This window comes from Equus asinus, chromosome 8 (assembly GCF_041296235.1).
Source record: "Equus asinus isolate D_3611 breed Donkey chromosome 8, EquAss-T2T_v2, whole genome shotgun sequence".
Classification (NCBI taxonomy): domain Eukaryota; kingdom Metazoa; phylum Chordata; class Mammalia; order Perissodactyla; family Equidae; genus Equus; species Equus asinus.
The window spans coordinates 91,778,051-91,791,990 of NC_091797.1; the positions used below are offsets into that span (position 1 = coordinate 91,778,051).

At 62.6% G+C, this 13,940-nt stretch overlaps 2 protein-coding genes across 3 annotated transcripts; one reads left to right on the forward strand and one right to left on the reverse strand.

Moving 5' to 3' along the window:
* The first annotated feature begins 5,782 nt into the window (after positions 1 to 5,782).
* On the forward strand, positions 5,783 to 11,267 carry GAS2L1 (growth arrest specific 2 like 1). Of its 2 annotated transcripts, XM_044775614.2 has the most exons (6): positions 5,783 to 5,941; positions 6,857 to 7,505; positions 8,863 to 8,970; positions 9,066 to 9,159; positions 9,257 to 9,428; positions 9,956 to 11,267. In XM_044775614.2, exons 2-6 carry the CDS (start codon positions 6,876 to 6,878, stop codon positions 10,968 to 10,970), a joined length of 2,019 nt encoding a protein of 672 aa, XP_044631549.2. In that variant the 5' UTR covers positions 5,783 to 5,941; positions 6,857 to 6,875; the 3' UTR covers positions 10,971 to 11,267. The 2 variants fall into 2 exon arrangements, with proteins under 2 accessions (XP_044631549.2, XP_070372419.1); XM_070516318.1 differs by lacking the exon at positions 5,783 to 5,941 and having other exon boundaries at positions 6,731 to 7,505.
* Positions 11,268 to 11,424: 157 nt separating this feature from the next.
* RASL10A (RAS like family 10 member A) lies at positions 11,425 to 13,940 on the reverse strand. The gene is made up of 3 exons (XM_014835743.3): positions 13,588 to 13,940; positions 12,391 to 12,515; positions 11,425 to 12,085 (listed from the first exon to the last, which is right to left on the reverse strand). The coding sequence occupies exons 1-3, from the start codon at positions 13,804 to 13,806 to the stop codon at positions 11,818 to 11,820; spliced, it is 612 nt and encodes a 203-aa protein (XP_014691229.1). The 5' UTR covers positions 13,807 to 13,940; the 3' UTR covers positions 11,425 to 11,817.

The following is a 13,940-nucleotide window of genomic DNA, read 5'->3' on the forward strand; positions in this document are numbered from 1 at the left end:
GAGGCTCTGTCACCGCAGCATGGAGTCCTCCGAAGCCCCTTCGGTTCGCATGAACGTCTGTGAATGACGCTCCCAGGCAGCGCAGTTTGGTGTGCGTTCCGAGTCAGGGTTCACACTCAGCAGGACGAAGGTCAGCCGCAGTGACAGCTCGGGGTGGGGAAACCCTTATTTTCATTTCCTACTCAGTGATGTTGAAGCTTCCTTGATGTTAGGATGTCAGAGTTTTAAAATTTGGTCAACAGTCTAATACTAAAATAGAGGCTACTGTAAAGATCAACGGTTGCTTTGTGCGAGGTCAGAGGTCAGGGCTTTTTCCAGTGGACGTGTTTCTGAAACTTAGGGAGAAGATGAGAAGAGCCCCAGACCCTACACCTCTTGGCCTTTTTGGTCAGTCTTACCTTTATGCAAATCCAAGAAGAGACGAGTGTTTGTTTCAGGTCCAGGCTGGTAGATTGGGGTCTGGCCCTCCTGTGCGTGGGTGATAGCAGTCGTTCAAAGATTGACGCCAGGTAAGCACTGTGACTCCGTCAGCGAATAAAGAAGTTCATCACCAGACAGTCAAGAAACAAACTCGGCCCTCAACACATCCTCCCAGTCAAAAAAGACTGGCTAGTGTCCAAAGGGTCCAGGAGAGATTGTCACCTTTAGCCAGGGGCAGGCACAAGAAACTGTGGGAGAAACACTTTTTTCTTCCATCCCCTGCCCAGTGGGAGCAGGGCCTTGGGAAGCATCTGTGGAGCTGGTGTGTCCTTCATTGCTCACGGTGGCCCTGCCGCACGGGGTTTGCATTGCTCGCCTGTGCTCTGCTGGTGGCCAGGGTGGGTCCCGGGCACTCTCCCCTGCCCTCCTGGACGGATGTTCAACACACAGCTTTGTGGTCCCAGGTTCCATCTCTGCATTGCTGAGTCATTTCCTATGAATATGCATTGCTCTCCAACCTTTGCAAAACGCTCCCTTAACCCCTCATTATTGCCATCCAGCCACCAAACCATTTGTCTGTTCCCTTAGTTTCCTCCTCCTCTCCCTTTCTAGAACCCACTTCCAATCAGTCTTTTGCCTCCACGTTGCCAAATCAGTGGTGGTTCCTTCTCAGTTCTCCGATCTTCGCTGCTGCCTCCTCTTCCTGAACTAAATGTAGGAGGACCCGCAGGCTGGTGCCAGGGCTCCTCTGACCGCTTGTCTGGCTGACTGTTGCTCCCTCCTAAGTGCCACCTCCTCCCGGGTGTCTGAGGCACTGCAAGCAGGGCTGGATCCCGCCCCGCTCCTCCCTCCACCCCATCTCAGCAAATGGAATCTTGGAGTCCTTCCTGACTCCTTGTTCTCGTGTTTGCGCCAGCCCCCAGTGCAATCATCACTCTCTTCGAAGTACAGTGCAGCCTCCCACCTCCACCAGCCGCCTCACCTCTGCTGGGCTCCCTGCCTCCCTCGGCCCCTGTAGCCCTTCCCCCACAGAGGCCAGAGCGACTTCTTGAGGCCTAAATCAAGTCGATTCTTGAAACCCTTCAGGGACTCCCACCACACTTGCCATGACCACAAGGCCCTAGGAGATGGGGCCCGTGCAGGCCCCTGTGACCTCAGCTGTCCTGCTCTGCCTTGCTCACTGCAGTCCAGCCACTGCCGGCACGCCGTTCCTCCAAAGGGCCTAGGCCGCGCCCACCTCAGCCTTGGCAGGCGTCAGAAGTATCAGAGCCAGGGTTCACACCCCTCAGGCCCAAACTTAACCACATCACGGCTCCTGCATCATGCCGAGCACTGCCCCAACACGTTTAATTCCTACTAACCCTTTGAAGTGGGTAGGATACTCCCCCCCTTTCGCCGAGGTAAGGGGCACGCTCCCTCCAGAGCTCCAGTGCTCACCCTCTTGCCTCCCCACTGGGGCATCTTGTTTCTGAAAGGCCAGGGGCTTATGGAGCCGTTGCCTCCCGGCCTGCAGCCAGTGCTAAGAGACGATGGGTGCTAAGGGACGACAAGTGGCCCTCTCTGGGAACTGCTGCACAGACAACCATCGCATGTGACAGGCATTGCCTGTCTCCTGCCTGGAGCTGGAACTGCTCCAGGAGTAGCCTCTTGGCTCTGCCTAGGGAAGGGTTTGTCACCAGCACTCAACAGTCCTGCAGGAGGTGTTCATGTCCTAGGGGTGGGCTTAGGATGGAGGTGTTTATGTCAGGCAGACCAATTTCTCTGAGCCAAAAGAAACGTCTGGACTGCACTGACCTCAGATGTCCTCAGGCAGCATAGCCCCGTCTCAGAGGGCTGCCCAAAGCTGGTCGGTCGGTCGGTGGGGGGAAGGTGGGGAGGAGGAAGAGGAGAATGGACAGGGGCAGAGGGGAGCAGGAGAGGTGGGAGGGACAAGTCAGAGATAAAGTCTTGCCTAGTCCCACACCCTGCTCCAAACTCTCCAAGAGCTCCTGGTCAGTCACACTTGGAACGCAAATTTACAACACGTCCTCATGGTGCCTCTAGGCCATGCTCGGCAGACCGGGGCAAAGGTGGGGTCAGTGGGGAGACTGATGTGTGCCCCAGCCACGGACAAAGGTCCATAGGCAGTGGCTCACGTGCTCCAAGGAAGGAACGTGGAGCTTCAGGGCTGAAGCGGCTGCAGGGCCAAGGCCAGTGCAGTGACCAGGGCAAATGGCCAATGCGACTGGGAGCCAAGCCCCCAGACACCAGGGCCAACAGCCAGCTCTGGAGCTGCCCCACCCTGCCCCGCTCCTGAAGAGCTGCCGGGCTCAGGGCAAGCCGTGGACACAGCGCGATGGAGGCAGACAGCAGGTTCTTGGGCTTTCTGGTTTTGCTTCTTCTCATGGAAGCTTGGGGTCACCTCGCACAACCAGGGCAGGAGCAGTCGTCCTGGTTGGACCCACATCTGGACAGAGCTGCCTGAAGTCCCCTGTGGGTCACTCACCCACCCTGGGCAGTGCTCACAGTCTCCGTCTAGCCTGGAGAGCTTTGAATGGACCCAACCAGCACCCAGCTGCCCAGTACCAGGGCCGGGGCCCGCCGGGGAGGGCTTCGCTCGAACACTCCGCGGCCATTGCCCGACCTCCAGCTGCAACCAAGGCCGAGCAGGCTGCTCCTTGGCACCCAGCAGTGCGGGCAAGAAATCCAGCCACGTGCCCACTGGCCCCAGAGCTAGACCGAGCCTGCAGTGGAGCCACAGCACTCTGTACACCGAGGTGGCCTCTGGGGCCTGCAGGGATGGCTCGGGACAATCATAGCCAAAGTGCTCGTCCCTCCAGCAGTTCATGTGGCTTCCCTCGATCCTGCAAGGAACAACAGAGGTTGCCACACCACAGAGGGGGTCAAATTCAATGCCCTCCATGGCCTGGGCCTGGGTGTGGCCACCCCAGTCGGCACCACACCTGCCACGTGTCTTAGAATCAGAATGGTGGAGTCTACAGTCAGAGCGGGCCTCTGATGGCAGGCCACAGCTCCGGGGACTGGAGGGAGGGGGTGCAAGTCCTCCTCTGGTCCCCTCCTCCTCAGAGGAGTAGTGGACGTACGCCCCAGCTGCGCTGAGTGGAGTAATACTATCATTTTTCACAAGTCTATGATGTGACTCTACTGTTGCCCCATTTTACAGATGGTGCAACTGAGGCTCCAGGAACTTAAACATCTCACCCAATGACCAACAGCAGGGTTCAGTCTGGGTTCAGTCTGACCTCTCCTGTGTCTAGAGCAAGAGTCAAATTCCAGCACATCTGCTGACCACAGACATCCCTTGCCCTCTCTGGGCCTCAGTTTCCCCAAATTATAAAATGAGAACATACAAAAGCATCATACCTCATAGGATTATTCTGAGGATTAAATTACTTAGTATCCACACCCTGAGCTTTCCCCAGTCCCATCTCCAGCAGTCCCTTCCTCCTTGGGTACCAGAAGTCCCAAACCTGGGAGTTGTTCCTGCCTCTGTCCTCACATTCACACCCAATTCACCAGCACATCCTATCAAACTCTACCCTCAAAAGACAGCTGGAATCCACTATCTTCTCACCACCCACTGGCACCACCTGGTTTCCTCTGGGGCTCCTGCCCTGCCCACCACAGCAGCCACAGGGAACCTGCTAAGACCTAAGTCGGGTCATACCTCTCCCCTGTTCTAAATCCCTCTACGGCTCCCATGTCCCTCAAAAGAGGCATGGCCCACCAATCCCTACTCCATCTGTCCACAATCTCTCTATCCTCGTCCCTCCCTTTATCTCCCTCCACTCCAGCCTCTCAGGCCGCCTCACTCTTTCTTGCACCCCAGGCACCTGCCCACCTGCAGCACACACCCTGACTGTTCGTTCTGCCTGAAATACCCGCCAGATCTCACACAGCTGCCTCCCTCACCTCCTCTCCTGACCACTGACTGTAAATCGCAGGCCAGTCCCACCCCTACTCCTGCTGCCCCTCGCCTGGCTCCACCTCTCTGTTCTCACCAGCCTCATGCCTGGTTCAGCCCAGAGCCGCCTCCCCGCTGGACTGCGGGCCCTGAGAGGCAGCTCTGTTTCATTCCCTGCCTTTTGCTCTTGGTTTCCAGAGCCAAGAGACTCGGCACACAGTAGGTGCTGTGCAAGGGTCAGCCATTACTATTACTAGTTAGGGGCCTTCCTCAGTCTGTGATGGAGGGCAGAGCAGGACCTGCACCACCTGGGTGTCCAGGGCATTGGGGTGAGAGCCCCCCTTTTGAAAGGTCTTGAGGACTCAGTGAGACAAGGAGGTCTAGCACACAGTAGGTACTCAACAAATGCCCCGATCCTGGAATGAGGGTATTTTCATAATAATTATGTCCACACCCCAGCTCCATCAGCTGCTCTCCTGACTGAGCCCTAGTTTGGGCATCACGGCGTCCCTCCTGGAGGTGACTCACCAGTTCCTTCAGGTCAAGGGCACAGGGCAGGTCCAGCACACAGTAGGAGCTTTATTAAAGCTCTGAGCGTTGGCTATTCTTGGCAGTTCTTCCTCTCAAGCTGGCCTCGCCTGGCCAGCAAGGCTGCTGCCCAGCCAGCCAGGCCTGGCGTCGCCCACCCAGGAGCAGCAGGGGGCAGGATTTCCCGCGGATCCTGGCCAGGTCCCTCCTCTATAGTTGCAAAGGAAACCAGCGGGGGTTAACCCTCCAGAGCCAGGCCGCCCCAGGCTGCCTCCTGTCCCCCTCTCCGCTTTATTCTGCGCCCACCTGGGCAGCCAGAGAGATGGTCGGAGACTGGCGGGTCCCCAGCCTGCTGGGTAGCGGCGGCGGCGTCAGACACGTGGGCCTCAGCCACCTGCCTACCCCTCTGCGCCTCAGTGTCCTCACCGGAGAAACGGGTTCCCCTAACTCAGGGTTAAAAATGAGTCCTCAGTGAGGAGCCGGACGCCGAGTGGGAAAACGGGGCCAGCCTCCCCCTCCCGCGGCCGACCCTGCGGGTAGGAAGCTCGCCATCGAGGCGGGGCGGCCTCAGCTATCCGGCCTGGGGAGGTCTGCTCGGGCGGAGGTGACTCTGCAGCCCCCGGCCGCTATCGCTTCCTGAGTGGGTCCTGGGAACCGCCGGGCCGTGCGGCCCGCCTAGGGAAGCCACTGCGGGGCAATTAAAGCTCCAAACCTCTCCCCAGGAGACCAAGGAGGGTGGAAGGGGTCGTGGGAACCAGCTTGGGTGGGATGGCCGCCTGGGCTCGGAGGGTCGCCTGGCGGACCCCTCGGCTCAGACCGGACTCCCGGCCCGCCCCGCTCAGGAGGCTCCGTCTCCAGCTCCTCCCCCGCCCGCCCTGCCCGGCCCGGAACGGCGCGGCCCCTTTAAGAGCGCGGCCGCCCGCCCCCTCCAGGCCGGATCCGAATTCCAGGGAGGCGGGGCGGCGGCGGCGGGCGCGGAGGCCGCGGGCACCGGGATCCGCGCTGCTCGGGCGGCGCCTCCCTGCGGCGGCCCGGCCCCGCTCCGGCCCCCGCCAGGGCGATGCTCCCCGAGGCCGCGGGATGAGCCAGGTGAGCGTGGGGACCCCTAGCACCCCCTGCCCGGCGCGCACTGATGGGACCTGGCGGCTACGGTTGCGGCCTGTGTTCCTCGGGCTGTGTGACCTTGGACGGCCCCGCACCCTCTCTGGGCTGAAGGCAAAGGACAGCAGGGGCTGGCGGAGGCCGTTCTGAGTCCCGGCCTGGGGCTCTAGGGAGGCTTCTCGGAGGAGGCGGGGCCTGGCCCCGGCCCACGGGCTGCCGGATCGCGCTGGGGATCAGCAACGCGGCCCTGCTCCGGCAGCCACTGCTCTGCGACCTTGAGTGAGCTCTTACCCTCTCCGAGCCTCAGTTGCCTCATCTGTAAAATGGAGACAGTATCACTGCGTGCTCAGCCCTGGCCACGGTCACTGAGGTTACGGTTACTATTACTGCTATGGCGTTGTTATAATGACACAGTCCTTCGTGAACTGGGGGCTGACGGAGGACCCGGGACCTTCCCGGAGGAGGGAGGAGGTGGGGTCGGCACCAGCCCTGAGCAGTGGAGCCAACCCCTCCCTGAGGTCTGATCGGGTTCCTCTCCTGTTCTCTGTGAGCGCCCGGCCGTGGGCTTCATCTTCTAGGGCTCAGCTCTTCACCTATCACACCGGGCAACAAGGACGGGGGACCCCCCCTGCCTGGTCTCCCATTACCCCCCTAAAAGAGCCAAACACCAAACCCTTATGGACGCTAAGTCATTTCCAAAAATTATCCCATTAGATCCTACGAGGAAGGTAATATTGTACCCATTTCGCAGACGAGGAAACTGAGGTGCAGTTCTTCATAGCTGGCACACGAACCCAGGCATTTGGCCTGAAATGACAGGCGGGTGCAGGTGGTCAGCGGCTTAGTCTGTCCTGAGTGCTTGCTGGGTCCTCACCCCAGTCTGACCTGTGTCCCTGCCCACAGTGACTCGGCTGGCCCGGGCATGGCGGACCCAGTGGTGGGCATCGCGGGCTCGGCAGCCAAGAGCGTGCGGCCGTTCCGCTCCAGTGAGGCCTATGTGGAGGCCATGAAGGAGGACCTGGCCGAGTGGCTCAACGCCCTGTACGGCCTGGGTCTGCCCAGTGGTGGCGATGGCTTCCTGACGGGGCTGGCCACGGGCACCACCCTGTGCCAGCATGCCAACGCTGTCACAGAGGCCGCCCGCGCTTTGGCCGCTGCCCGCCCGGCCCGTGGCGTGGCCTTCCAGGCGCACAGCGTGGCGCCCGGCTCCTTCATGGCCCGCGACAATGTGGCCACCTTCATCGGCTGGTGCCGCACGGAGCTGGGCGTGCCCGAAGTGCTCATGTTCGAGACCGAGGACCTGGTGCTGCGCAAGAACGAGAAGAGTGTGGTGCTGTGCCTGCTGGAGGTGGCGCGGCGCGGGGCCCGCCTCGGCCTGCTCGCCCCTCGCCTCGTGCAGTTCGAACAGGAGATCGAGCGGGAGCTGCGCGCTGCACCCCTGGCCCCCAACGCCCCCGCTGCTGAGGACCCCACCGAAAGCACCGCGGTCCCCGGGGCTCCCCACCGCGGGCCCCGCATGACGCCCAGCGACCTGCGCAACCTCGACGAGCTGGTGAGTTCTCTGCTGAGCACTGTGTGCCAGGCTCCAGACATGGAGCCAGGCCTGCAACTGGTCCTTGAACCTCTCAGGGCCCACCCTGCTATCTGCAGGACAGCCGGCCCCACGAAAAGGGTGCATATGTTGAGCACCAAGTGTATACCTGACCCCAAGGAGATGAGCAGGCCCAGAGAGGGAGAGGTGCCAGTTGAGGTCACACGGCCCAGCTGGGCCTGGGATACAATCCGGGCATCCATGGAATGATCTCCCGCCTTCCTTTGGGCGCTAACCGTGCGCTAGATAAGTGCTGTGTATGCCTTCCTCCAGGGGCCACAGGATTTGAGCACCTCCTGTATGCCCTCCCTGCGCTCCAGTGCTAGACAGTTGCAGCCACAACATCATGGAGCGTGAGGTTGAGTGGGTGCCTGAGACTCTTGGCCCTGGGCAAGGTGCCTGGTACAGAGCAGGCGCTCAGTGAATGCCTAGGAAGCTCCCAGGGGCTCTGCAGGCCCATCCCACTCCCCAGGGCCCTTATCACTTATCTGGGAAGCCAAGCCCGGAGCTGCTGCTGCTGTGGGAGCTGCAGGATTAGTTCTGCTCCGAGCATAGATGTGCGGGACCCTGACCCCGGCTCCCTCCTCCTCCTAGGACCTAGGTGTCCCTGACACCCCCATGGCTGGGCCAAGAGTTTCCTTCTTATCAGGAGGTCAGGACTATGATGTGCCCGTCCTGGAGGCGGGTAGCCGCCTGGCCGTGGGCAGAGGCTCCACCCCGCCCCACCCCTGTCCTGGGCTGGAGTCGCGCAAGGCCCCACCTGCTCATTTCCTCTGGTTCTGCTGTGGGCGCTGAGGCGGGCAGGGCCGCCCACATAGCCAGCCTGGCAGCTCCCAGCCTGGGGGGGCATGTGGGCAGACGTGTGCTTGCTGGGCGGGTGGCCTGTGTGTGCATGTTGGTGTGTGTGTGCCCCTCGTGTCTGTGGCACCCCCACCTCAGTGTGGTGTGGGCCCCCAACACTCGTGTCCTATGACCTGCCTCCTCCCAGGACCTGGCCTCCCTGTGGGCCTGAGCCTTCATGTCTGTGAAGGGGGTGAAGGGGGAGTGAGGACAGGCTCCAGGGCTCCTCCTTGGCACAGACCCTGGCCTGACCACAGCTCCGCCATCTTATCCTGCTCAGTTCCCTGACCCCTGCTAGCCAAAGAGAAAGGAGAGCTGGTAAAGGTCAAGTGTAGAGGCTGCACCCACGTCTGGGGCAACACAGTCCATGTCCCCGTTCCCCAGAGGACTTACTTCCTCCTGACCCTGAGCTGCTGACATCAGGCCCCAGAAGGAGGGATTTGACCCCTGACCCCCAGCCTCTCCTCTCTGGCCTCAGGTGAGGGAGATCTTAGGCCGATGCACCTGCCCAGATCAGTTTCCCATGATCAAGGTTTCCGAGGGGAAGTACCGCGTGGGAGACTCCAGCTTGCTCATCTTTGTGCGGGTAAGAGCGAGGGGCTGCCTCGGCAGGTGGCAGCCTAGGGGGTGGGCTGCCAGGCCCAGGGGAAGGCGGTGACCTGCGCACGCCGGCTCCCACAGGTGCTGAGGAGCCACGTGATGGTACGTGTGGGTGGCGGCTGGGACACGCTGGAGCACTACCTGGACAAGCACGACCCTTGCCGCTGTTCCTCAGGTCAGTGCCAACCAGACGTGGGCGGGTGGGTGAGAGGGTGGGGGTTTCATCTCTGTGGTCCCACCCCTCACAGGCCACCCATCTTCTCTTCCCGCAGGCCACCGTCCACCCCAGCTGAGGGCCCGCACCTTCTCCCCACAGAGGGTGTCGCCCACACCCAGCCCCCGTGCTGGTAGCCCAGCCCCTGGGGGTGAGCGCCGGGGCTCCCGGCCCGAGGTGACACCCATTAGCTTACGCAGCTCAAAGGACGGGCTCGAGACCCCGCTCAGGTGAGAGGCAGGAGGACATGGAGTGGGGGTGGGGGGGCGTCCGCCCTGGCCCGGATGACAAAGGAGCCTGTGCTCCAGAGTGACTCACACCCTGGGAAAAGTTCCCGTGGGTGGGGGCGGGCATGGCTTCCCATCTCCATGGCAACCCAACCAAAGGAACAACACAGCTGGGGCGGGCCCTGGGGGCTGGGTGGCGGCCAGTCCAACCCTGCTTCCCTCTGGCCTGCCCAGGAAACGGGAGGCCTGGGGAGCAGGAGCTGAGGGCCCGGAGGCCTTACCTCTTCCGCTGCCTTGGGGTGGGGGAGAGGCTGGCTGCAGGAAGCTGCTGCAGTGTCTCTTACTTCTCCTTGGAAGTCCCCAGGACAGACAGAAGCCCTTGACGGCCCCCACCAACACCCCACCACTACCACAGGTGTCTTCCCAGCCCCCCCAACCACAGATCTGCTGGTTCGTTCCTCCCCCTGCCCTTTCTGCACAAGTCCTCTCTCCAAGGTGCCCCATCCCTCTCTCTTGTTCCCCTGCCCCAGGGCCCGGGACCAGCTGCCCCCCCATCCCCGCTCCCGCCGCTACTCCGGGGACAGCGACTCCTCAGCCTCCTCAGCCCAGAGTGGCCCTCTTGGTGCCCGCAGTGACGACTCAGGCACTGGCCCCAGGAGGGAGCGGCCCAGCCGGCGGTTGACCACAGGCACCCCAGCCTCCCCGAGACGGCCCCCTGCCCCGCGCAGCCAGTCCCGAGACCGGCTGGATCGGGGGCGGCCCCGTGGGGCGTTGGGAGGCAGGGGATCCCAGCTGTCAGCCCCCAGCCCCGCCCGGCGGGCCCGGAGCCAGAGCCGTGAGGAGCAGGCTGTGCTGCTCGTGCGTAGGGACCGAGATGGGCAGCACTCGTGGGTGCCACGGGGCAGAGGCAGTCCCCAGACCCCCCGTGCGCGCAGCCCTGCAGCCCCCCGGCCTCCCCGGGTCTCCAGCCCCAGTCCAGAGTTGGGCACCACACCGGCCAGTGTCTTCCGCACACCCCTGCAGCTTGACCCGCAGCAGGAGCAGCAGCTCTTCCGGCGCCTGGAAGAGGAGTTCCTGGCCAATGCCCGAGCCCTTCAGGCTGCTGCTGGCGGGAGCCCCACTGGACCAGCCCCTGACCCAGCTCGGGCCCCAGACCCTCCAGCTCCTGACTCGGCCTACTGTTCCTCCAGCTCTTCCTCTTCGTCCCTCAGCGTCCTGGGTGGCAAGTGTGGCCAACCCGGAGACTCTGGCCGGATGGCCAATGGGCTGCCTGGGCCCCGAGGCCCAGCCCTGTCCAGCTCTTCTGATGAAGGCAGCCCCTGCCCTGGTGTAGGGGGCCCACCAGATGCACCTGGGAGGCCCCTGGCCGGCCCGGAACTGCCAAGGACCTGGGCACGGGGCCGGATGGATACACAGCCAGACCGAAAACCCTCACGCATTCCCACACCCCAGGGCCCCCGCCGCCCATCTGGACCCACGGAGCCCAGGGCCTGGCATGCCCTGCACTCGGTCAGCCCAAGAGCTGAGCCAGATTCCTGGATGTGATGGACCAGCCCAGCTGTCCCCAGGTCCCCATTCCTTCTCCTTTTCCTTTGTGGCCTTAACCCCACTGCATCAGGGAGCCCCCCCTGCCTCTCGGGTACCAGACCTCATGGGACCAGACCCCTTGGGACCACATGGCACAATGGGACCTCTGTTGTACATTCCGGTTGGGGGATGAGCATTGCTATTTAATTACTAATATTATTGAATGCCTTAGAGGAGGCCGGGCCAGCCCAGTGAGGACCCCTTCCGAGGTCCTGTGGCCCTGCAGAGCCTGACAGTAAAGTATTGTTTCAGCTACTTGTGTCTGCTTCTTGGGGACTCAGCCTTGGGGCCATCACATCGTTCTGGGGCCCTCATTACAAGTTGGGATTTTGGAGTTAAGTGACAGGGGGTAATGCCTGGCAGCTCTGACCTCCAGGACTCAGTTTACCTTGCCCATCCCAGAAATGCCAGGTGCATGTGAATTGTCCTTTATTACCTCCTGAGAGGCGTGACTTAAGAGTTTGTCCAGTGAAACTCCAGGAGTAGTCTGAGAGCTTCCAATCAGGTTCATAGCCAGTTCCCTTCCATCCAATGGGATCATGACGCAGTGAGGTCCAGAAAAGACTGACCTTGTCCACTGGGGCCTGGGGCCTGGCTGGGTCCAATGAGGCTCAAAGAGAAGCCTGTCGCCCAGGAGACTGGGTGGGAGCTTTCCTCATCCAATCACGGAAAAAACTCTGTTCTGTCCAATCCGAGAGAAGTTGGGCGATCTCGTCCAATCCAGGTCCCTGGTTGTTCCAGTCAAATAGGCGTTGGCCCTCCGCCCCCCCCCCCCCCCCCCCATTGGCGGCGGCGTCCAATTCGGTCACATGAGGCTGCAGCGCGCCGGGTGCAGCGCCCCCTGCAGGCGCAGGGCCGGGTGCGCAGGGCGGGCGCGCACCAGAGCGCAGCGCAGCAGCTCGCGGAAGAGACGCAGCACGTGCCAGTTGTACTTGGCGGAGCACTCGAGGTAGCCGCAGCGCCAGCCTCTGCGCACCAGGGCGGCCAGCGCGCGCCGAGGCCCGAAGCGCAGCCGCTGCCGGTCCCGCTTGTTGCCTACCACGAGGATGGGCGCCTCCGGTGCGCCCGCCGGCCTGGGGGCCAGATGGGGATGAGGGCCGCGGGATCCCACGGCCGTTGAATCCCCCCAGTGGGTATAGACACTCAGGAGCATCCCCTCCTGTGGCCAGAGACCCCCAGCAAACACCAGACCCGCGTGGCCCAAACACCAGATACAGCTGGAGACCTTCCCATGGACAAAGGCCTGGCCCGGCAGGCCTGAGACCCGACCCATGGCAGCGGAAGGACCCACCCAATCCCCTCGGGCAAAGGCCCAGCCAGACTGGCAAAAGCTCCCCACCCCTCTCCTCCGCACCCACAGCTCGGGCCGCGCCCCCACCTGGTCTCGGCGATGCGCTGCCGCAGCGCCTTCACGTAGTCGAAGCTGTCCGGGCTGCAGATGTCGTAGACGAGCACGAAGGCGTCCGTGTCCTGCAAGCTCCAGTCCTTAGGATCCTGCCACTCCTGGGGGCGGGAGGCCGGGGTTTGCCGGAGCCCCCTTCCCACGCTCCCACGCCCTGACCTTCTGCAGGGGCCTCGACGGTGAACTCATAGTTCATCCTCAGGCCTCGGCCGTCCCCATCCCCATCCCCATCTGTGCGCCCTCTCCCGCCAGCTCCCTGGGCCCCACTGTCCTCATGGCCGTCAGGGTAGAAATTTACAAGCAGTGCCTGAAGCCGGTCACCTCCTTCACTCCCGGTCTCCTCTCTGCCCACCCCCTATCCTCTTCCTCCTCCTCCCAGCTTTCCACAGCTCAGCTTGGGTCAGGCCCCTCCCCTCCCTAGACCCTAGCTCTGGTTACTACTGCCTTCAGATTAATTCCAAAGCTCGCGGCCCCGTGTTACCCCAGCCCTCGGAGAACACTGATTGTCGGCAGCTGTACACATTTAGGCTCCGGCCTAAGCACAAGCTGTCCTTTCCAGCTGGAAGGCTTTTGCCACTTTTTTAAATCAAAACTTCACTCATCCTTCCAGGTTCAGCCCAAATGCCACCCCCTCCAGGAAGCCTTGCTTAATCCTGCCTGTTCTTTCCTCTTCACCTCTCGGAGGCGTCCGGCTCCAAGGATTCAGTCTGTCCTGGACTTTGCACAAATTACCAAACGGGTCTTTGCTCCAGATAACAGGAATGAGGGAGCAGAGAATGACCCCCCGAGGAAGTACACCCCTGTGTCTGGCCCCAACCTCTCCCACTGCGGCCCTGCTCAAGGCCGCAAACACACAAAGCTCTCTCTCAGGGAAGCGCGACCATGCTCCGCTACGCGCTGATCCGGACCCGCCAGCGGAGGCAGGCAAAGAAAGGCACTTAGGCGAGGGAGAAGAAGCCACTTTGCAAACCGGGGCTTCGGGCCTGGTCTTGGGAGCCTCCAGGCCGGCGAGAAGGGGTGAGACATACGTAGACCAGGACACACATTCATCCTCCTATGCATGAACCCAGTCAGACATCCCAGGGCTGTCCACGCGGACGCGCACGTGTGCACCGAGCACCCCCCCACACACACACGCTGTCAAACGCCCTGACCCGCCCGTGGAGCCGCTACCTCTGGACCCCCGGGGCTCACACCCGGGCCAGCGCCGTCGCCGTCCCGGATGCTGAGGTCGTAGACAGCGCCGTCGAGCAGCACCGCGGGCCGGTAGAGGCGCGGCCCGTCCGTGGGCCGGTGGCGCTCGGGGTAGTCTCCGAACAGGAACTGACGGATGATGGCCGTCTTGCCCACACCCGGGGCGCCCAGCACGGCCACCCGCAGGCTGCCCCCCATGGCCCGCGCGCGCTGCCGCGCCCCGCGCTGGGAAGCCTCATGGGCCGGCGCCGCGCCGTGCGCCCTGCCCCGTGCGCCCCAGCCCCGCCTCACTCCTCATCGCCCCCCGGCGCACCCGGGGCCCGACGAGGCCA